Source organism: Eleutherodactylus coqui, chromosome 1 (assembly GCF_035609145.1).
Source record: "Eleutherodactylus coqui strain aEleCoq1 chromosome 1, aEleCoq1.hap1, whole genome shotgun sequence".
In the NCBI taxonomy this organism is placed as follows: domain Eukaryota; kingdom Metazoa; phylum Chordata; class Amphibia; order Anura; family Eleutherodactylidae; genus Eleutherodactylus; species Eleutherodactylus coqui.
Genome location: NC_089837.1, coordinates 106477814 through 106503085, shown reverse-complemented (window position 1 = coordinate 106503085; position 25272 = coordinate 106477814). Strand labels below are relative to the sequence as shown.

Sequence of the window (25272 nt, the reverse complement as noted above, 5' to 3'; positions counted from 1 at the left end):
TTTTGTTGGCGTCTGCTTTGTGTTATTCTCTTTCTTATGTATGTATTGTTGTTTTATTCTGTTGTTTTGTTTTACTCATGTATGTAATTGTGTTTTTTACTATCTATGTCCCCCATGATGTCATATAAGACCTCTGGGACATTCACATATTTTCTTTTTACTTTATTTGACACTTTCCCACTGTAGCTGGGGCGTCCATAGGAGCCCTAGTAACAGGGAAAAGCAACCCCTGTGGTGACATTCGTCACCTGCAGAGCTGTCAGGGTCTAGTCTGATCCTCCAGCTCTGCAGTAGCAGGGAATCCCGGGAGGTCACATGAGCCCCCGAGGCTCCCGTAGTGAAAGTACATGTTACTTTCACTTTCCCCATACAGTGCTCATTGAGCACTGTGTATCGGGGAAGCAGAAGGCAGGAAGGGTTAAAAACCCCTCCGGCCTTCTGCTCTGGGTTATCAGCTGTCACTAACAGCTGATAACCCGTTCCTGTCTCTGACTGACTGCAGAGCAGGAGACTTAAAGCACCGCCGTAATTTTACTATCGGCGGTGCTCTAAGCCCAGGACCAGCCACCGTAAATTTACAGTGGCTGGTCCTAAATGGGTTAAAGGAACGGCTCAGGGGAATACACAAAGTAAAAATGTAGTACAATGTTGATGGCCAACCAATGTAGAGTTATTTTGGATTTGGTATATGATTTTGTTATCTAATGTAAAAACTTTTGTATACTTTGACAGATTATATCTGATGAAAGTCTTAAATAGTGACAAGCGAACTTTTTAAAAAGTCTAGATCGATCGGTTTGCCAGTTTGAACTACACCAGACGTTCACCAAAACCCTTAAAACTGGTGTACATTACTGTCACAATGTGTTTAACACTCTGAGAGTGTCATGCAGGGCTTTTATAGTTCTTAGACAGTGTTGTACACCAGTGTTTAGGACTAGTATTGAGTGAACCGAACCAGAAGAACCCTGTTTCGGGTCAAACGTTGCTAAAAGCTCAGTTCAAATTCATACTTGAAATGATCAAAACATCAAACGAATTTTGACTGTGAATTGAGTAAATTAAAAAAATATATATATTTCTGCAACATTGATGAGGACTAGAGATGAGCGAACGTACTCGTAATGAGTACTTACGCACCCGAGTACCGCCATTTTCGAGTACTTCAGTACTCGGGCGTAAAGATTCGGGGGGCGCCGGGGGGCGGGGAGAGGCGCGGCGGTGCGGGGGGGAGCAGCGGGGAACAGGGGGGAGCCCTCTCTCTCTCCCTCTCCCCCCACTCCCCACTGCTACCCCCCGTGCCGCCACGGCGCCCCCCGAATCTTTACGCACGAGTACTGCTGTACTCGAAAATGGCGGTGCTCGGGTGCGTAAGTACTCGTAACGAGTACGTTCGCTCATCTCTAATGAGGACCAGATTTTTAGGGTGACCTTACTTTAATCACTAATTATTTTTTAAGAGTATTAATTACATTTTAATTTTCTAGAATTTATAGAATCTATTTCCACCAATTCTTCAAAAATTCTGTTATACATCTAATATGATCTCCTCAAACTTAGATCCTTCTTAAAGGGGTAATTTTCATAAAGTGCCACATGATGTCATTAGGGATCTGATGTCATAACCATGCCACTGGTATACTAGATATAGGCCGCATTCTGCTTCATGAATGTTGACAGTGCACAAAAAAGCGCAATTTTCTGTGTTTGAAGTGTGGGTCTAAATAATAATTTATATATATAATATGTATTATGTATATTGAAGTATTTCTACTTCTCTTGGTTTTGTACATTTCAGCATATAAGGGGTTAACATTAACTTTATGCATTCGGTCCATGTTTGACCCTCACACATGTGTAGCGTGTAATTTACAGAAGCTTTCTCCACAGGAAGCCGGACACGTTGTCCTGAAGATGTCCAGAGCCCTGCTCTATTGTGATGGGAAACAGATGCAGGCCCGGTTCTAAGAAAAATGGTGCCACCTGCTCTGTGCTATTCCCGCTGCGCAGAATGGCTGTGAATTCCTTAGTCGTGTTCACACGGGCATGAATCAACTGATGGCAGATTCTATCCTTCATACTTTTATAAGGACATCTCCATCATGTGCATTTAATCTGGCCTATACCTCTATGGGATTTCTCCAGCTACATAGCTAATCCTCTTCATTATAAAATCACTGTCTAGCAAATTCGTGTGTGGGGAACCTTGAAAAACACCACTAGATAGAGAATCTTTATCTGTAGGGGAATGAGACTAAACAGTGACTAATTGGCGAGATAGGATCTCACAAATAGACTTTGTAGATGCTTGTTACAAAGCACGGGGTGCCTGATATGGACTATACCAACATTCATTCTACCATATCATCTCAATAGGTTTTCCCATGATGGACTTTAATGATGTTTGATGGACATAAAGGTATCATCAGTGGGGGTACAAAAATTGAGAGCAAACAGATCCCAGAAATGATCTTAATGAAACTTCTTCTGCGGGACTTATATCCAATAGTATTGTAATACTATCAGAGTCATTGGAAGTGTCAGCACCTCTTGGATACTATAATTATATTCTCACTGCTCTCTGAACTGAATTGAGTTCTTCGTAACACTTGTGCTTCTTATAGAATAATTTATGTTATCTTAAGAGGTTCAGGCCACATTCTCGGTACAAATGATTCAAAATAAGTGTCAATGGGTTACAACAAATCATTGGAGGAAGGATATTCTGGAGAGGAAGGATATTATAGGCTATAAATCTAAGGTTTTTTGTTAATCCGGGTATACAAGCAGGTAGGAACTATTAGGGGTTGATCCAGGGAACAGTCTGATTGCCATTAGGGAGTCGGGAAGGAATTTTTTCCCCAAAAGGGCTAATTGGCTTCTGCTCTTGGTTTTTTTTTGCCTTCCTCTGGATCAACAAAACAGGAGGATAAACAGGCTGGACTAGATGGACATTGTCTTCATTCAGCCTTACGAACTATGTTACTATGTTACTATGTATTGGCTTCATATGTTGGACCATAAATGAAATGATATAACCGAAAAGAAAGAGCATGCCCTGAAGTAGTTATTCCAGGTGGAGGATACAGGATGCCTGATCTGCACCATGTGACAGTACAATACATGGTAATGCAGTTTAGTAAATTGCTCCCTTGTATAGTGTTTAGAAAAACAGTGTGAAACATCTGCTGTCTTATATAGCAGTCCTTATATCACATGAAAAACACATGAAATATAGAAAAATATCATTAATATTTAGTGATAAGGGAACTTTTGAAAGATTGGTTTGGCCGCTTTGCTAGACTTTTGCAAAAAGTTCAGTTTGGTTCTAATTAGTTCAAACTGAACCAGACGTTCACCCAAACCCATAAAACTAGTGTATGACACTCTCTAAGAGCCAGACGAGCACTGTATAATACTCTGAGCATGTAATACATGATTATTATGGTTCTTAGTGTCATACAACCGTTTATCACTAGTGTTGAGTTAATCGAACTAGTAGAACCCTGTTTCGGTTCAAACTTTGCTCAAAGCTGGGTTTGGGTTCATGCTAATCTGAGCTTTCAGTTCACTCAACGCTATTAATAATGGTCGAACATCAGCCATGTATTTTATATCACAGAAGGAAGCTGGTCTTCACAAAAACATGGAGATTCAGCCTGGCCCCTTATGGGGGTGGGTATTACTTCTGGGTCTCTTCCCAATATCATTCAGGTGTTGCTCTAGTAGAGAATATTCATCATTGCATCCTTATAACCCAAGCAATAATATTCTGTGCGAAAATGTGTTTCCCTTTAAATATAATGAGATAATATAAAATATCCATTCTGTTCTTTATATAACATTTAGTGTTTACTCTATGGTCAACGAGGAAACGTAGTTTATAGTAGCTTCAATATGCAGCAATAAAAGAAAAATGTAAACTTCATATCTCAAGCCGATTGTAAACCAGAAATGAAAACAAACCCAATGATAACTGATACCCTAGCTTTTTATTTTTCTTATTTAGATGTGCATGATGATAATCACACACTCAAAGCCAACTTCTCGTATATTCTGCGTCCCAGATGCTGATGAGTAAACCAGAGGGAACATTCTATCATTTTAATGACCTCTGCAGGTGGTTTCATATCATGAAAATATGAGTTTTCTCAATCTCTACACATCAAATACTATTGGAAATCATTAAATAACATTAATTACCCTGTCTGCTTCCCGGCTTAAGAAGCCAATCCAGAAATTCAAGTCTCATGGTGGACATTTACCATTTCACAAGTATGCAAGAAAATAACAAAAATATGAATTATGGGGCAGAGATGCTTGAGGTTCCTTAGAGAACTCCGCTTCCAAAGGCCCCTTACAGTTTTCTATAGCCTTTACGCGGATTAATATACGTATATTTGTTTGTAATTTCCATTAACTTGTCTATTTTGTTGTCTTTTAGGCTTCAAAGTCCAAATAAATGTGTTCTACTTAGATGAGAAAGCCTTGTCTCTGTGCGTAGAGGACATTTCCACCCAGCCGATTCAATTAATTAACAAATTAAAAATCGGTTTGGCTGCCTTTTTATATGTGATACCATAACATTAGAAAAAGATGATTATTCCATTTTAAAGTCATTCATTCCTACTGTGTGTTAAAAGCCAGAAAGTTTGGGCTTCCTGCTAATATGCAGTAGAAAGAAAGCAGTGAAAGTTAATTACACTTACTGTTAGAAAAGGGAGGTTTTATGAGTTTTTTGCCCATAGGCAGTAATGTTTATTCCATCGCATTTGACTGTGCACTCTTTTTAACTCTCAAGGCTTTGAACTTTATATTTTCACAGATTTATCACTGTCTAGCAGAGAGGAGCTATTGCCGTCTCAAGATTCTAACCTCACGTAGAGGAGAGGGAAGAGACGCAAGTCGTTATTTTTGCTCCCCTTTGTGCCATTAAAATCTCATTTTCTGCCTATTAAGATGCCCTCTCAGTGCTAGAGCCAGGCTGATGAGTGTGTAATTGGGTATAATTGTCTTTTCACTTTTCATTTATGTCATTCTCAATATCCTTCTGTTTCCTCTCACTGCCGAGAGGAAGATGCGTTTGGGGAGGATTCATAACTGTGAAACTGCCCCCACTTAGCCCGACAAAGAGGCCTGATTTTAATTATAGATTGCATGCCGTTCAGAGAAACTATTAGACACCTGAATATTAGTCCCTCTGATATAATAAAAATCCCTGTGTTTAGACACACATTAACAATGTCAAGCCAACCTCAGGCAGCTGTGGACCGTAGTAAATTCAACCAACCTTTTGACACTCAATTACCAAGTCAATTTATTTTACTGGAATTCCCAAGTACAACACCAAACCTCTTCTGAATGAAAATTAACAGTATAATTATTGCTTTGAGGACCATATATATTCCCAAGGAGACAGCCTTCTTTTAATTTATTGATGCTGGTATTTTTTAAAGGGCCAAGGAACCTAGAAATGCTCCTTAAGAAAACTTTTAAAGCCAGTAATACCAATGTTGTATAGAAATAATACAATTAGTCTATCAAAATTCCTATATATCGAAAGACCTTGAGACTGGAAAATTCTTTTATTTTTCTTTCCGGACTTGGAAGTCAATGAACTCCTTTTTATCTATGCAAATAGCCCTAACTAATAACAGCATGAATAATAAAAAGGATATATTTAGAATATTCTCAGCAGATTTTAGGGCTCGTCTCTTAAGACTTGCCAAACATCATCTACAGTACAGACAGTTTTGTGGCCACTGATAATTTTGCTGTGCAACATACAGAACATAGTAAAGGCCTTGAGAGGTACAGAAGATCTAGAACATCTTTGGAGTAAATAGGACTTTGCTTTTGCTCGTGATGTGTGCTGCTGCCTGCAAGACATTGTGATCTTTGTTGTGCAGTTCCCTCAAACTTTTTGCCTTGTGGCCACTGTCATTTTTAACTCCAGAAATGTCTATATTATTTTGGAGAAAGAAAAACACTTGAAAGACAGCCTACCAGCCACAGCTTTTGAAGTAGCCAGTGCGGGGGTGGAGGAGGAAAAAAGGGAAGGAAATTTGCAAAGCAGAATCATGTGGCTCATATAAAGAACGCTTTATGGTTCGAATTTGGCCATTTCTTCCCTTTTTGCCTCAGGTGCCCAGCCTGTTCGGTTCTGGCTCTCAGTTAAAGGAATGAAAACACTCCACTGACCTGAGGTGAAAGGCCATTGCCAATGGTGGGGTTCATGGAGTTGGAAGGCCCAGATGGGGGCACAAAGCTGTCTGTGTAACTGGAAAATCCATGCCGGCCGCTGGGCAGGCAGTAGGCCGAGCTGTTCTCAGGATTAGAAGGAAGGCTGCTTTGGTGAACACTGCTCGGAGGGAGAGGTTGGGGTCTGTGAACCGTGCTGCTTGGATCAGACACAGCTGCAAATAGAAAGAGGGAATATTCATTTTCAGTTACTAAAAAAAAATCTGTATATTCGGTATGTAGAAATATGAGAAACTACATAGATTTTTTTGAGCTCGGTGACGATATTGCTGAATCAGTGGTGGTTTACCTTGCGGTATGGATGTAGGTTGGTAGGAAGCCTCTGATAACTGATAGGTTGGCAGAGCTGGCATGGCAGATGGTGGAAAAGCCCCTGGAATCAGGTGATTAAAGGCCATTAGCTGATTGGCTCCCGCTTGCTTCCTCCATCGGGCACGGCGGTTACTAAACCACACCTATAAGATAAATATTTATAACAGCTGAGTGAATGCCCAATCACATTTAGATGCAGTCTCCTTTAACCAGAGGCGGCATTTAGAAACAACACTCTATAACTATTCATATTACGTAGCGTACAAAATCAGTTCTACATCGAGATGTCTATGTTCAGTGGATCTGGGGGATGAGCACAGAGTATGATAAGAGTCATAGAGGAGGCACAAATTCCAAAGGCTGATACTGAGATGATACAAAATAATGCACAGTATTCTCCATGGAAGATCCATCAATATAATAGTTGAAACCTTATGGAGATTTATGGTCTGGGAAAAAAGCATAATATACGAATGAAAAGCAGCATATTTTACGTCTGAATTGTTTATTACTCCCTTGCAAGACAAGAAGTAGTGTCATTTTTTCGACCATTTAATAAGATTATACAACTTGGTAATAGGCAAATGGAAACCTGTGGGATTACGACATTATCTAGTGTCTTCTGGGACTTCTTCAACAGCAATGACAGAATACTATAACAATGCCTGCCGATAAGAGTCTTTTGTAGAGACTGATGGTATCTTGACTAGCGTTATAGCCAATGCAACCTTCCTAGCAGGTCAACTATGTGCAATGCACACTTTCCAATTTCTTATATTAAATGTAATTTTCTCGACTGCCTTCTTTAATATTATGTGATTTCGACTCTGTGTAATGCGTCCTATGAACCTTTTCATTAGTGACATTAGAAAAGTACATTCCTGGTATATGTATTTCAAGATCGTGACATACTCATAGACACGGAACGCACCATACGACAGCTAATTAGCAATATCAGTCAGTTCAATAAAACTGTTTCACATATAGCAATGTTGTAGGTCTATAAAAAAAGCCAACCAGTTTAATGGTCTCATGAGGCCGAATTGTCCCTTTAATAAAAAGCACCAGCAAGTAATCAGAAAGCCTCTATTAAATTAACTCCTTCGATGCTGCAGTAATACGATGCACCGTGCACCTCTCCGGCAGCAAAGAGGTCCTGACTGACAGTGATATGCTGCTTCATGCTGTGCTCATTTCAGGACCCATATGTTAGATGTTCAGGGGAATTTGTTAGACTGTAGATCATGGTAATAGTGTGACAGGTTATGAGTCTCTAGGGATCTGAGGAAGCCATAAGGAATGTTGTGAAGTCAGAGGGTTAAAGACACATTATAACAGCTGGAAAAAGCCTCCTGCATTTGCCTGGTAAGGGTCATCGACTTATGAAAATAAATGCTCTTGGAAACACAACAACATTTATTACTTCTGTTAACATGATGAGTTTTAATCCCTTATTTTGCCCTATATTGTTTTACCAGTCTCCTATCAGTGAGAACATGGGAACGAACCAGCATGTAATTTGGAGTTATTATGGAACAGGACTGAAGGAAGATCTTCTCCAGAACAAGATACATACATTTTATGCCCCTTCTAATGACGTCGTCTTGGGTTACTCATATAGGAGAAGACAATGAAAAGTCCTGGTGGATATGACTGATGTTTGTCCATCTGCTTTGCTAAGAAGCCTTTCACATGGATGGGATGGATTTTGGCTGCAACGTGCGCCGCAACACACAGCTGAATCTGCTGCTATGGAAATCTGCACCAGAACCTGCATGTCTAATGCTCAATTTGATGCGGAATTGCGGACAGAATTAAGTCATTTTCAATTCCACATCAAAACCTACACAGAGGTGTGCAGAATTTTCCATGTGTTGCAGTGCATGTTGCAGACACATTTCGCATATCTAATAGACCCAAAAGGATCTCAGACTAATTGCCTCAATAATCTGAACCTTCCACATAAGGTGCTTATAGACAGAACGCTCAAAAAAATCGTTCAAACAGCCAAAGTGAACTATAATCGTTTGGTCTAAACGCAAGCCAATGACTGAACAACAAATGAGAATCATTCACTTTTCATTCATCATTCATTTCATGCAGGCATAAAAATCTTTGTTGGCTCGTTTACTTTTCATCCAGCTTAGACAGCAGTCGATCAGTCCTTCTCATTCACTTATACAGTGAATGTGACAGACTTAACAATTCTAATCGATTCCTGTTTAACCCCTTGAGTGGCAGGTTTCCTACCACCCTGTCGTGCCCACCAGGGCAAGTTTTTTAAAATGGTCTAATCATTGAATTTCAACTAGTTTTGCAGTTGCGTCTCAAGAGCCATAACTTTTTCATTTTTCCATTGACATGGCCATATGAGGGCTTGTTTTTTGCGGGACAAGTTGTGATTTTTTAAACAGGGGGGAGGAAAAAAAAAAAAAGGGGAAAAAAGAAAAAAAGGGGCCATATCATTAAGGGGTTAAATAATGTATTAACGTCCTTCTCTGGGTCATTACGACGCACACAGATACCACATGTGTGATTGTATTTTTGATTTTTTACAAAGTAAAGGGAGACAAGTGTTTTTTAATTTTTTTAATAATTTTTTTATTTTTATTTTTTTTTAAAAATTTAAAATTTTTTTTTTTGTCCCTTTAGGGGACTTCCACAGGGACCCATCAGGACCCCTGATCACATTCCGGGGGTCCGATGGTGACAGCCCTTTACATGCTGCAGTCACATAGACTGCAGCATGTAAAGGGTTAACACAGCAGAGATCGGAGGTTTTCTCTGATCTCTGCTGTAAGAGCTAGTACCTAGCTGTCCTCTGACAGCTAACAACCAGCTCTCCCTGCCACAGAGACCATCGGCTTGCTTCTGACAAGCCGATGGTCTCTATGGCAACTTGTAAACAAAGCAGGACATTGCCGACATGTCGGCAATATATTCTGCTGGTTTTTCAAAGCCCTTGCTTTGTTCTCTGTGGGTCTGTGCAGGCAGAGCACAATGTCACAGCTTGTGGCATTGTGCTCTGCAGCTCCCATAGTGATACATAGCCCGGAAATCTTCCGGGCTATGTTGCTATGAGCAGTGGAGCTCGTCCCGGAAATTTTCCGGGCGTGCCACTCAAGGGGTTAAATGAGCCAATGATGCATCTGCCTGTCTTAACAGGCTGCACGAGAGCGAACAAGCTAGCAATGATGTCATTGACTCATTCAAATGAGAAACAGCTCATCTACAAGGACTTTTAGTCTCTAAGATTTTTTCCAAGCTGCATCAGTTGTCTGGAATGTGCTACTCCAGACAATCAGGTTAATCTCCAATTTTCACAGTTTTAAAGGGGATCACAAGTTATCACAGGATAGGGGACAACTTGCTGATCGGTGAGGGTCTCACTGGTTGGACCCCATCAACCTCAAGCAGTAGAACAGAATGAATGAGCTCTGGCTAAACATGTGCAGCCACTGCTATAATTATTTCAGTGGGGTTGACCGAAATACTCGAGCACCTGCCACTGGATTATCTCTTTCTCTACCATTGAAAGTGAATGGAGTGGAAATGCCCTTGCATGACTGTCACTCTTTTCAGCTTCTTCCTCACTGCAGGGGATGCAGTGAGCCTTCAGTGAGGAGGACAGGGGACATGAGAACCCCAGTCTTGGGATCAGTGTGGGTCTCAGCAGTGAGAACCCCATTGATTATTCCCCATCCTCTGCATTGGGAATAATTTGTGATCCTGGTACAATCCCTTTAAAACTATGGAAATTGGTGATTAACCCGAGTGTCTGATGCAGCTTGGAAATAAACTTGTAGACTTAAGTGAAAGGTTCAGATTATAGAGATAGTTAATCTGAGTTCCTTTTGGACCTTTCATATGGGTGGGATTTAACCGCAACATACACTGTAACAGGTGGAACATTCTACACCAAATTCTGTATGCCTTTGTGCGGATTCTGTTGTGGAACTGAAAATGACCTAATTCATGCCCTAAAAAGACATCTCTACTATATCTACTACATTCCATGATCTAACTCTTCTCTATTTACCCATCTTCTACATTCCATCAGAACCCAATCCCCTTCATCCAACAGTATGCCCATGCACTCAGAAGCATTTCATATCTGTACAGCATGGCTGTTGATTGGCTCATGCAGCTTTATGTAACCTACGCTATTCATATAAAAGATGGCTGAACCATTGTACAGAACAAGCACTCGTACCTCTTGTTTCATCCCTATTTTCTCATAGACTGTAAGCTCTTGTGAGCATGACCCTCACTGTTATTACCAAAATTCTTTTAATGTATGCAATGTCCCGTTTTGTCTGTACACGTGCCCGCTAACTTGTAAAGTGCTGCAGAATATGTTGGTGCCCTATAAATAAATATTGTTATTATAGAACAGGCCCAATAAAAGGGATTCTTAAACAAATCTTAAGAATATATTGATTGAGGAAGGATCACTAACATGGATTACCTTTGTCTTCTACATTCACAGTGATAACAGCCTTATTCATTGTGCAAATTTGATGTTTTTGTCAAGCGAATTCACAGACATGCATTCATTACCTGTACTCGGGCTTCGGTTAGCTTGGCTCTTTGAGCTAGTTCTTCCCGTGTGTAAATATCTGGATAATGAGTCCTCTCAAATGCTCTTTCTAATTCCTCCAGCTGTTCAGCTGTGAATGTGGTCCTACTTCTCCGCTGCTTTCTCTTCAAGGGGAGGTCTGGTTCAGAGTCAATGTCGGAACCTTCTTCAGAGTGTGGGGATGAAGGAGCTGAAAAGTACAAATCACACAGGTCAATACCTAAGATATTTAAACATGGCAACAAAAGTTACAAAATTAGCAAAGAGTGACAGTATTTTTCATGAAATATGCCATGGCTAAAATCCATGCTTTGATAATAGATATTATTCATGGTTACTTAGTGGTTGATTATATTGGCAAGAGAAATAGTTTCTCAATCAAAGCCGATTGAGGAACTCACGTATCATCTCTGGAGGAAATTTGTTGAATGATAGAAGACTAGCGTCTATCAAGTTTGTTTCTTCCAGACCATGGGAAAGAGAACAGTGACTTTTTAACGAAAACTTGGCTATGCTTATGTTACAGGCAGCCTTACAAAACAAACAGGAACTTTGTAGTAAAGCCCAGCGGAGAAAATATACATCATATTATCTAGATTTGTACTTTAAAATAGGCATCGGGGAGGAAATTTGGCCAGAGGTAATTCTTCAATTCGCTAAGCCGTTATTTCTCATTTGATTTTACCCAAATCTTTTTGCTATGTACTACATCATCACATGTCCTAAGCAGGAGGCTTTTGTTATCCTAGTCAATGTACTACACTATAATGATATATGACAGATGTGTCAACAAAACACATTGCAATAAAATACAGTCTGTGTTAACACTTTGTTGTGGTCTGCATCCAGGTTACTTGCACAGATTCCATTTGAATACCTAAAAGTTGTATGCAAATGGAAGCTAATGGAATCATTGAATTTAATCAGGCAAACAGAGACCAAAGGTGCCAACTGTAGTCAACTGTGCTATTCCATTCTCCAAAATAGAAACAAATAGAAAACCAGGTCAAGCAGAGACGAAAGTTTGTATCTCTGGTTTCGATTTGCCTCTTTAAAGTCAATGGTTCCATCTTGAGTTCCGTTTGAATGTGTTTCTGGCTATTCAAACAGAAACTCATGACGGAAATCTGGCCGTTACAATAACAAAGAGTGAGCTCAGCCTTACTGCCTTCAATGTCAATAGAGTAAAAGTGTTCATACACATTATATAGAAGTAGGTTAATGGCTGAAAATTCATTGAATGAATGATCACTTCATTGAACGAAAGATCTCTCTCACTCTCTCCCCCACTACACCCCGCTATCCCCCGCCACCCCCCGAGCACGCTCGGACAAGAATGCAGTTACTTGAGAAGAGCAAGGCTCGCTCGAATACTGACTTATCCGAGCGTGCTCACTCATCTCTAGTGTTAAACAATCATTTAAGCTGATGCAGGCATACACAGTTTAGTTCATATTGGCCATTACAGTTATTCAAATTGGCCAAACATTTTGAATGACACATAATGAACAGTCACTAGGCATTCTTATGAAAAATTATTTGTATAATGGCTAACTGCAGCATACACAGTCAAGAATTAGCGAACTTTTGAAAAGTTTGCTTCGACCGATTTGCCAAACTTTTGCAAAAAGTTTGGACCAACCAAACTAATTTGAACCAAACTGGAAGTTCACCAAAACCCCCAAAACTATTGTATAACACTGCCTGAGGGTGATATAAAGGGCTTTTAAGGCTCATAGGAAGTGTTATACACCTTTTATTGAACCAGAAGATCCCTGTTTTGGGTAGAGCTTTGCTAAAGGCTCAGTTCACGTTTTAGCAGAGTTCGATTTGAAAAAGTTTTCTATTGGTTCAGTTTGCTCAACACTAATGAGAGACTGGAGGATGGAAATTTTAAAACACAACCGATTTCTTTCCAGATGATAACAATTTGCCATCAGTTGGCTAAAAGGTTAATTCATTATTAAATTTCCCACGAAGAATGATCATTTTGCTTGAAATTGTCAATTTTGATCAACTTTAGAATAATATATATGACCCCCTAAATTACGAATTGTTGAAGTACGGTAATCTTCAAAAAAGTATACCAAACTGCTCAGTTATACCCAATAAGCATAAATACTTTATTATAGTTGCATAGATTAAACAGTGCTGTCTATAAAAGCCATTATCCCTCTGAATGTGAGTTCTCTCAGTTGATTTTGTCCTGAAGTAAAAGCCCATCCATTTTTGTCCTATTTGGGATACATTCAATTATAGAAACTCATGTGACCAGTGGCTTATGACACTGAGCTGCAGTACTGTGCACAGAAATATTTCCTGGGGCTACAGCCTAGGTCACGAGGGGTTATGGGACATGGGAGCAGTCTCTAATTCTGGAACTTCTTTTAATTAAACTTCACAGCCAGGCCAATGCTGCCACTTATTCTTAAAAGGCAGAACTTTGTAATCCGGCCAGGCTGGCTTTAGATAACTTTTCTGCCCTTGATCTCATTGTTAACAAAATCCCTATTCTAAACCAGAGTCTTGAGAGCACGATTTTACCCATTGCTTGCCACAAGGATTCAGAAAGGTTACAGACTTCTATCATGCAACCAGCAGGCCAAATGTAATCTTTAAAATTTAGGGTGTAAAGGATAATCCAGATTTATCATGGAAAATATCTCAAGGATCTAAAAACAATGTTAGAAATCCACAAAATAACGAATGCAATTCTTAAAAGTAGGAAATGATTTACAGAATTGTATTAAGTTATAAGGTTCTTATTTTTCTCATGACAGTACAATAATATTATTAATTATACTCATCACAGATTAGTTACAGAATATTTTATATATTAGTGTTTAATATGTCTTACTTGCTTGATAAGGCAAATTGGGTGAATTGGAATTACCATCAAGCATTGCAGAATCCCTTGCACTCTTTTGCTAATATATTTGGGAGACACTTTTTGCTGCCATTACTGTACCGTACACATGAGGTGAGTTCTCACAGTGATGCAGATTTATTGGAAGTTTTAACAATTTCATTGTACAGTAGTGAGACAGCAGTATAGTGGTGCCGCCCCATTTCTATAAATCAAAAAGAGTTACACCAGAAGCCATGTTTGGAGATGAAGTGTCACATTCCGAATACAAGAACTTATGTTACACAGGACATAACTCCTCTTGCCAGCCTTCAGTAAATGACACCCAGCTTTTGTGGTCTTTTAGGATTTTTTTGTTGACTTACTTGGTTTGTCTTTGTTGGGGCCCCCGAGAAATGGCCTGTGGCTGGGGCCTTTTCTACCAATTTCCACGCTCCATCTGTGGTATCCATTAACAGAGTCTATACCAGCATTCAGGCCTCTGACACCTGCCTGGCAGGGAGTAGCATACACAAAGAAAACTGGACTGGAAAAAGGGGGAAGGAATGGAAAGTTTCTTTTTTTGGGTGGAGTGGGGGAGGCTGAAGAGGAGGGTGTGAAATGAGCTCACAGTAGGGGTTAATCCAAGACCCTCTACTCTAGATCATTTAGCACCTGGAGCTGTAACCCCACCCTGTACTCCACAAAACTACATTTATCATGAGCCCCTAGTATAAACATCAATAGAGGAGAAATAGTAGCACCTTATAAAATGACTTTCTATCCACAAAAATACAGTTACACCATGAAATTGTAATGGATTTTTAATCAAATTTTACATTTTCTGTCGATATGCCATAGGACATGATATGCAGACTATGTCCACCCCCCAAAAAATGAATCAATAGTATAATATGCATTACTTCCCGATTGATATTTATTAATGTGGAATTATAATTATATTATTTAATGACAATTTCTGAAATGCATCCATTTTTTTTTAAATAGAATTTAGAATCGTAATTTTGTGCTATGGACATCAGCCAAGAATCTTCCAGAATTTCCAGATTTAGACTATATTACAATCATAATGATAATATAAAATTGTATTAATGATGTCAGTAGGCCATATTAATATAAGCAACCCACTGTTCGGGTTTTTAAAACTTACCCCTAAAACTATTAGGTTTTACATTTACTTTTACTATGGGAAACAGTAGGGTACCTTTTGTCTGTTGTACACGATTTCCTGAGTGTATCCTAATGTATTTAGAATTTAAATCCCTCCATACTTGATAGGACAATTAATTAATTAAATAATTAATTAATAATATTTGATTCCATCCCCAGCAACAAAATTCTTCTAGAAATACATGATAATTTGACAACTTTGTAAACTTTATTATTTGTTCTCGTTAATACATGAAATATGATGCTCCTGCTAAAAAGCTGAGCTTTTATTATATTTTCAATTATTTTTGTTTACATTTAATGTAAATTTAAATTATGTTTTATTGTTTTCTATTTTTTATAGTTATTGTATTGCTTTTACAATACTGAATTTATATTTTTAATAATGGCAAATATAAAAGCTTTAGGAGGTCCGCCTTAACAATTCTGATGGCCATGATATCTGCTGCTCATTTAATTTTCTTAACACTACTCAAGACGGCAGAACAGTGCAGTGAGTGTCTACAGCAAACTCCATTTTATGTGAATGAGCACAGTGCTCAGGGTGTCTACGAAAGCCCCATTGATCCTGTCCACACAAATAACCATAGTTCTGTCTATTTTTCACGGTGGCGACAAATTTCATGGAAATCGTCAGCCGTGAAAATATTATTTCACTGAGAAAAGCCATGAAATTGCGAAAATCCTGCATTGTTATATATAAATTTAATGAGCTATTGATATTTTTCACCAGTTAGGAAGTCAAAAGAAGGGATTTAAATTAAACACTAACCCAAAAGAATCTGAACAAATTGCTGAAAATTTATTTAGATTTCCAAAACAAAAACCAAAGACGAGCACCACTTTCTTAATACATGAACTTCAACTTCTCAACCTCAGGTGTAGTACTACAACCTGTATCCCGCATAACAGAAAAGCAAGTCTGATTAATATATTTCATAAAAGAAAATTATTATGCATATTACAATATAACATTTTAATCACTCATTGTAGTTTTTTTCTTTTAGCCTTTAGGGTTTTTAGTTTGTTTTTTCACTTTGCATATTTGCTATTTTTTTAGGTGTTTTATTTTGCACATACTAGACTACTTGTAAAATGTATGCACAACCAGGATGGATGACGGAACATAATGAAGTGAGAGTTTTAGCTCATTAAATTTCAGATCCACCCCAAACTTTTGTTTACAGTTGTAGGAAGAGTATATTATTCACTATATAGTCCAACCAGCTACCTTATCAAGACTCCCCCATCATCATGTCCAGTGGGAGCTGTTAATGAACTGGGTAATTGAGCTTGTGACATGTGTTACCAAAACAAAACAATAGAAAGAGGAGACAAATGGCCATTTTATTTGGCGATTAGAGGCTGGACCAGGCTTTCAGAAAGTCTCCACTAAGTAACTGTCTGAATACATAAAACAGTGAATTGAGGCCCAACAGCTGCACAGACAATAATGGGGAAGTGACAGCCATAGCCCCATCTGTGCTTAACATTTTGTTAAAAGAAATTACTTGACTAAGAAGGCAAAACGTACAGCTGCCCCCAAACACTGTCTAACAAGTACCAGGGCATCCTCAAACTATTTAATGCACTACATAACAATACTACTTAACCCCTGCTATACTGAGGGTAGCACAGGTTACAAAACGTCAGGCACTACTTAACGTATAACATGATGTCTTCAAGGTGCAACTTTTTGGTATATGGTATTTGTTAAATGCCACCACTAATATAACCTTCTATCTGTAGACAAACCTCAGGTTCTGATGTCCCTCCTTGTTCAAGGTAAAAGTGAATATAACATTTTATTGTTTGGTTCTACTACTATAACCCAAATGGGGTTCTTCTACCATAAAAAAAAGTCACCAGTAAGTCTTGAGTCATCAAATTATGACTAATTTTATTCTTCCATTTCTTAGTTATGTATGGGTGACAACCAGTGTGGCCAGGCTCAGACTGACCCACAGGGGAATAGGTGAATCCTCCAATGGGCCCTGAGCCGGGAGTGGGCTCCTAACTCCTCATCCGCCACGTGAATGGTGCAGGGCACAGTGCACCCACTGCACTATATATGGATAGGCAGTGTAAAGTATCTCAGATATGCAATGTTTGCATATAACTGTTCAATTAGCCCTCAGAATAAATGTTACCAGTGAATACTAAGCACCCAGTCCGACAACAAGTGTGGCTGCCATTGTTTCTCACCCAGGGTTGTCTCCTATTTAGAAACCTTTGGATAGCAGCTATGTAATAGTATGTCCACAACTCCCATTTTGCAGCCAAACTGAACCTATTAACCATTCTGAAGGTTTTAGGAAATCTGAGCCATAATGAACTGTGATCATAATGGTATCTGAAACATTAGCAATTATTTTTTATTGTCAATTTTTAAAAAATTTTTAACTATAAGAATTATCATGTAACTCAAAAGTCACATGATGTCATCGTTCAATACAAACAACTACAAAGAAAAAAAAAGTTCTATTATATCACTCATTCAAAGGAACAACAGAGATGACTATATAGGTTCTCCCAATATGTCCACAACAATAACCTCTTAGTACTCGCCCTTACTATATACAGCTATCTTATTATGTCATAAACTCATGTGACAGAGATATAGGCATCGCATTTCTGAAGTGTATGCCCCGGCCTGTGGCAATTGCTCTTTCCTATATTCACTAGCTGAATGTAGCCACTGTTTGCCATGCTGAGCTCTGAGAGATTGTGTGCGAAGCTTCTTTTGTGTGTTAATATATTTACGATACATAGAAATATCTACATAGAAGAGATATAAATATATACCTCTACATGCATAGACATATCTACATACGCTCGCAGCATTGCATTATAAGACTGTTTCGAGGAGTGTTGGATACTAATGAATATTCTTACATTCTACTTTTTATGAAGTCTGTGCATGCAGTAAGACATTTTTAGTAAAGAGTTGTCTTACGAATGCATTTTTTGTACATTGTTTCAATTCCTCGTTATAAATAGTCTTTTCTTCCCTTTTATAACTCAAAACAAGTATTTTGTTTTGGGAATCATTCAATGACAGTCCATATCGGGACATGTAAAGAAGAGTACAACAATTGGAAAAGGAATTTGTTACTGACCCAAAGATAAACTTTGACCCGAGCTTCTGTGATCAGGCATCTTAAAATGCCTTGTCCCTTTTAATAGACTACTGCTTTACTTTCACAATCCACAAGTTGACATACATTTAATATACATCTTCCAATGCCCTTTGGCTTGGCTATAAGAACCTCTGACCTCCCTTTCGCAGAATTCCTTTGCACTCGTTGAATAACACATTAACCAATTCTACTTGTCCAGACCAAAAGTATAATACTTTATTGATTCCTGCTCATGACAAACCCAGATGGCATCAAGCAGAACAACATCTAACACTCAGGAAAAGCAACAGTTAACTATTGTCTGGGAGTTAAAGTAGGTCAAAAATCACCTTTAAGGGCTTGTTCACATCAGCTTCGGAGGTTCCCTTCAGAGCATTTGTCCATTATTGCCATTATAATACCGGATAAAATAGAGCTGAGTGCAGTGATATTTTGTCTGTAAGATGCCGGACAGCCAAATGGAAACCAAATGGACCCCATTATAGTCAATAGTGTCCATTCGGCACTGTTTGGTTCAGCCAAAATACAGATCCTTGTGCACAAGACTGCTATTTCCTTGCTCCCATAATGGAGTAGAAAAATGGAACCCACAGTGCAGATGCGGTGTGATTAAAATATTAGCCGGATGTGGTGTGATTTGTTATCAAAACAACTCTGCCCTCATGTGTATGCCTTTTGTAACTACATGCTATGCTTCACACTCACTCATCATCATAGCATCTACAACAAATTTTGTGCCTAACAGCATCTATATATACATAAGCGGCACAAAGCTACTTCTCAGTCAAACAAGTTTACATAATACAATTTACACTTTTTCATCAATCATCTGCTGATGTTCCACAATGATGGTTTCATGAAGTGGCAAAATCTTGATTTAACAAATTCCAATTCATGGTGTGTCCTTGAATATATAATAGTGAAGAGGAGTGCTGAGCTGTGCGAGCAGAGAATGAGATAATGAAGGCACCTCATTGTTGGTTTGGCCTGGGTATTTCAGGTATTGGAAATAGCTGACGCCTTTGCATTATAACTATTAATAATTTCACTGAATACCTTTCATAAACATGGATATTTATCTATAGATTGCAGTCACCGTCCTTAGACGGGCTTACTACTAGTAATACTGTGTATGTATATTGTAACAAGCCAGAAGGCATGGTGATAGAAGGTGGTATGTTTCCCCTTGACGTCTCTTCTATGTGGAGCAACAGGGAGATTTTCACTTGTTGGCTAATTAAGCAAATCAGTGGGTGGAGATATGAAAAACAGCCAGTAGACCAGGAAGCTGCTCTACCTAGGGAACACAGAAAGCTGGTCTGTGTGAGCTGGTAATATCTGTGAGTAAGGTTGCTGAAAATGTAGTTTTGTAGTTGGAAGAGAAGAAAATCTACTTGTATTACTTAATACTGGAGAGGCTAGGCTGTTTCTTTTCTGTTTTATATTATTTCGCAACCGTGTTAACAATGCTGGCCGAGTGTCAGTTGTAAACCCTTAAGAACGCAGCTCTTTATTTTTTTTATTTCCAGTTTTAGCTCCCCCTTTTAAAAAAATCATAACTCTTTTACTTATCCATTAACATAGCTGTCTGAGGGCTTGTTTTTGCAGGACGAATTGCATTGTTTAATGGAACTATGCAATTTACCACATAATGTACTGAAAAACTATTTAAAAAAATGACATCAAACATCAAAGTGTAGTGAAATGGAATAACAGTGCAATTCCATTGTCTTTGGGGCGTCTTGTTTCTATGGCGTTCACACTGCAGTAAAAATGACATGATAACTTTATTCTATACCAATTTTATATATATATATTTTTTTTTTTCTGCCCCCATAATCTGACAGCCATAACTTTTCACATAGTTATGTGAGGGCTGATTTTTTTGTGGGATGTCCTGAAGTTTCCATTGATACCATTTTGGCGTACATATGACTTTTTAATCGCTTTTTATTCAATTTTTTCTTGGAAAACGTGTGACCAAAAAAATCACAATTCTGACATTGTGTTGTTTTTTTCTGATGATGTTTACCGTGTTGTTAGACCAGACGTTTATGCATGCAGCAATAACAGATATGTTTTTGGATTTTTTAAAATTATATATAAGGCAAAAGGTTTTTTTTTTTTACTTTTTTTTTTACCTTTTATTTTTTTTAAGAATTCATACAACTTTTTAAAACAGATTTTTGCTTTTTTTTGAAGTCCCTATAGGGGCATGAACTTACAATGGTTTGATCGCTCCTGCAGTATGATATAATTCCATAAGATAACATTATGCCGGGATCTGACAGGCAATCTATCAAGCCATGCCTGCAGCAATCTGCAATAGCAGCCCTGGGGGCTTTCAGAAGGCCTCTGACTGCCATGGCTATGAACAGTATCCTACAATCTCATCGCGGGGGGCTGTTCGGGACATCCAAACTCCGATCAGGGCATTTAAATTCGGCTGTCAGAATTGACAGCCGCATTTAAAGGGTTAACATCCATAATCAGCGGGAGTGATGATCGCAGCTGTTGAGCCGGGTGTCAGTTGTAAAAAATAGCCGACACCCGCATTGTAAGGAGTGGGATCAGCTCCCGATCCCCCTCCATACAAACCACGCACCTCAATGACGTAACTGTACATCATGGAGCATTAAGGGCTTAATCTTACAACGCCTGGAGACTTCATGCTTTGGAGAAAGATACTTGTCCTTTGACTCCAGCAAACGTGAATCTGAGCTAATCCTGCCATTATAATATATCGACCATACATCAAACTCATGAACTCAAGTGAAAACTTCAAGTGTGATCAATAAATGCAAATATTTAAATGATTTCTGTTACCAAATTATTTTTAATGAGCATTCATATTTTTATTTTAAAAATTAGCATTAGATAGATAGATATGAGATAGATAAATAAATAGATAGATAGATATGAGATAAATAGATAGCTAGATAGATATGAGATAGATAGATATGGGATAGATAGATAGCTAGATAGATATGAGATAGATATGGGATAGATAGATAGCTAGATAGCTAGATAGATAGAAAGATAGATAGATAGATAGATATAAGGTAGATAGATAGATATGAGATAGATAGATAGATTAATAGATATGTGATAGATAGATATGAGATACATAGATATATAGATGGATAGATATGAGATACATAGATATATAGATGGATAGATATGAGATAGATAGATATAAGATAGATAGATAGATAAATATGAGAGAGATAGATAGATATATAGATATGAGATAGATAGATATGAGATAAATAGATAGATATGAGATAGATAAATAAATAGATAGATAGATAGATATGAGATAAATAGATAGCTAGATAGATATGAGATAGATAGATAGATAGATAGATAGATAGATAGATAGATAGATAGATATGAGAGATAGATAGATATGAGAAAGATAGATATGTAGATTGATAGATATGTGATAGATAGATAGATATGAGATACATTGATATATAGATGGATAGATATGAGATAGATAGATAGATAGATATGAGATAGATAGATAGATAGATAGATAGATAGATAGATAGATAGATATGAGATAGATAGATAGATAGATAGATATGAGATAGATAGATTGATAGATAGATATGAGATAGATAGATATGAGATAGATAGATTGATAGATAGATATGAGATAGATAGATAGATATGAGATAGATAGATATGAGATAGATAGATATGAGATAGATAGATAGATAGATAGATAGGAGATAGATAGTTAGTTAGATAGATAGATATGAGATGGATTGTAAGATAGATAGATATGAGATAGATTGATTGATATGAGATAGATAGATATGAGATAGATTGATAGATATGAGATAGATTGTAAGATAGATAGATATGAGATAGATAGATTGATATGAGATAGATAGATTGATATGAGATAGATAGATATGAGATAGATGGAGAGATAGATATGAGATAGATAGATAGATAGATAGATAGCTAGATAGATAGATAGATAGTACAATTTAATTTTCCTATTAAGGATATACAGCATATACAGAATATGGAATGCTATCTTAAAAACCAGTTAACATTCATATGGAAAATGACTGCAGTGCACAAAGAAGAATAGTGGGCGAGTATGTAGGTCTCATACACATAAAGCAAAACGTAAAACAAATACTTTTTTCCGTTACGGGCGTTGTGGCTTTTCAAATTTTGCAATAAAGTAATAATTTATTTATTTTGCTTTTTAAACTCCTGGTATTTATAAAAGTAATGTAGAACAAAGTTTTAGTGTTGCCCATACCAACCAATCATCAATAGGATTACGTCCTATAACCTGGCTTTGCCATCATTTTGATAAATATTCCCAATCGTTGGATATATATCATCTGATCTACTCGCCGCTATGTTTCCATTCTTTCAGCCTTGGTAATCTAAAGACTCTGAATAACTGCTTAACAATAACATGCATGTCTTAGTAATAATAAATATTTAAGCTGACCACAAAGGAAAATGTTTCAGGCAGTTCTGATTATTGTGGGCCAACCTAAGACTTAGATTTCAGTAATGTGAACTAAGGTTTTCACTAAACCGAGTAATGGAATGTGAAATGACTCTGCTTTTCTTCACCTGATATTTCATTGTAGTCATACATAGATGCAATAGTTTTCAGTTAGGGTTCATTAAAACAAACCTCAAATTTAGGACCACTTAATGTATTGTATTATGGAATTGCACACATTGTATTGTTTTCTTCATTAGTTACAAGTGCAAGCAGGGGAGCAATGTCTATGGTGCCCAAGACAGGAGTTTCAGAATGCCCCCAGCACCTTCACTTTCTGAAGTTCAGTATGATAGTTGTTGTACAGACAATCTTTTATTCTTATTGCCCCCTGCCGCAACCCCCAACACTAATCCACACCAATCTTATTTATACTTTTAATCCATAACTTGCTCCTCCCCCCATGGTACCCCAAGGCAGCAGCCAACTGCACCTAACCCTCATCCAAATTCCTAGGTGATGGACACTGTCAGTAGGATACAAGCCTCCTTTAGAGAGTGTATTGTATCACAATGCCATAAGCACGTTGAAACACTCTATGTCATGCAGCCATAAATGGTGGCTGTATTCTGCTGAAGGCTCCTGCAGGGCAACAGAATGAGATGTCAATTCCTTACAGCCCTGTAGGAACATTATTACATAGTTTCTGCTCATAAATAGAGTATTTATGACAATTGTGCTATTTTTCGTGAACTGTTAGGTCTGTAACATGGTCACTCAGTGGGTAGCACTGTTGCCTTGCAGTGCAGAGGTCCTGGGTTCAGTTGACCAAGAACAGCATCTTCATGGAATTTATATGTTCTCCCCACATTTGTGGATTTCCTCAGGGTACTTGATTTCCTCCCACACTCCAAAAAAAACATAAGTGGGCAACATTGAGCTAACCAAACCAGTAAAAGCATGTTTCAGGTCAAACTTTGCTAAAAGTTCAGTCTGGCATGCACTTGAACTGAGCTTTTAGTAAAGTTCTACCCAAAACAGGGTTCTACTGGTTTGATTTGATCAACACTAGTCCTAAACACTGGTGTCTAAGAACACTGTCTAAGAGCCATGAAAGCCCTGATAAACACTCTCGGAATGTTATGCAGGGTGTTTATGTCTCTTAGGCAGTGCCATACAACAGCTTTAAAGGTTTTAGTGAGCTTTCAGTTCGATTTGAACGAAATCAGACAAACCAAAATTTAGCTTTAAAGAGAATGTATCACCTATATTTTTCTTTACAAACCTAAACCAGATAGTGAAACAAATTCCTTTTTTCTGATCTGTTTTATATTTTGTGGTTGAAGATTTTTCTATTGTCCAACTATGGGGACATGCATCTTGCCTAAGCTGCAGTTAACAGCATTTAGAGATATGCTTTACAGCAGAGCTCATGGGCCATTTACATAGTGGATAGGAGCTTATGCATTGATTTTTATGGAAGAGTGTTTTAGACAAGCTGTGTGCTCTCTGCAGAGGTCATTGTGCAGGGAGGGGAAGGAGGTGAGCTGTGGTCCTCACCTATTGTGAATAATGGAGCCTATGTTATCTATATATTAGTGTGATTGTTCTCAGTAAGAGCAACCAAGTAATCTTGTAGATATGATACCTTTTAATGGCTAACAAAAATACATGATGTGATATCAAGCTTTTGAACCTACTCGGGGTTCTTCCTCAGGCATAATGGAACAGAATTAAAGACATATTTATATAAAAACATATCTGTTCCATTATGCCTGAGGAAGGACCCCTGAGAGGTTTGAAAGCTTGCTGTAACATCATGTATTTTTGTTAGCCATTAAAAGCTATCATATCTACAAGATTACTTGGTTTCTCTTGCTGGAAACAATCACACTTTGCTCTACTGGCTAACACCGTACCAAACCTTTGTCATTTTATATATTGGTGTAATCTTTCACTGTAATCCTGCCTGTGATGATAATAAGATGAGTACTCAGAAGTGATTTCTACAGGAAGTGATCACTGTGAGCGCTGAAGGATTATTTGAAAATATAAATCATGAAATTGAAAATGTAATAAAAAATCACCAGCAATTCTTTAAAAACATAAAAACTTGATTTATGTAATAAGTCATTTTTTATGATACATTCAAATTTTTTGCAAATGTTGTTATCTTTGTAATTTCCTAATATAATAAACTCCACTATCAGCTATTAAATTTGAAATTACTATTATTCTTCTATTAGGTGAATGTATATACTATAGAGTTCATTTAAGAAAAAGTTAACATTTTATTTGCCATTTCTCCAAAATACAAAGTTAAGCATTGCAAATTCAATCTCTACGAAAAAACAAGTAGGCACTGTATATTTGTCTTTCTCTTTATAGGCTATGGCATAATTAAAATGTATACTGTATCACCCTTCTAAGCAGGGGAACATATAATGCAATTAATTCCAGC

At 37.8% G+C, this 25272-nt stretch overlaps 1 protein-coding gene across 4 annotated transcripts in view; it reads right to left on the bottom strand.

Annotated features, from left to right (window-relative positions):
* Positions 1-25272, bottom strand: part of PAX3 (paired box 3) — a 76941-nt gene that overhangs the window by 5268 nt on the left and 46401 nt on the right. For all 4 annotated transcript variants that reach the window (XM_066598912.1, XM_066598916.1, XM_066598921.1 and 1 more), the window contains exons 5-7: positions 11134-11342; positions 6551-6716; positions 6202-6416 (exon numbers count right to left, since the gene is read on the bottom strand). In XM_066598912.1, the coding sequence (XP_066455009.1) occupies positions 6202-6416; positions 6551-6716; positions 11134-11342 (590 nt within the window). The remainder of the gene's footprint in view (positions 1-6201; positions 6417-6550; positions 6717-11133; positions 11343-25272) is intronic.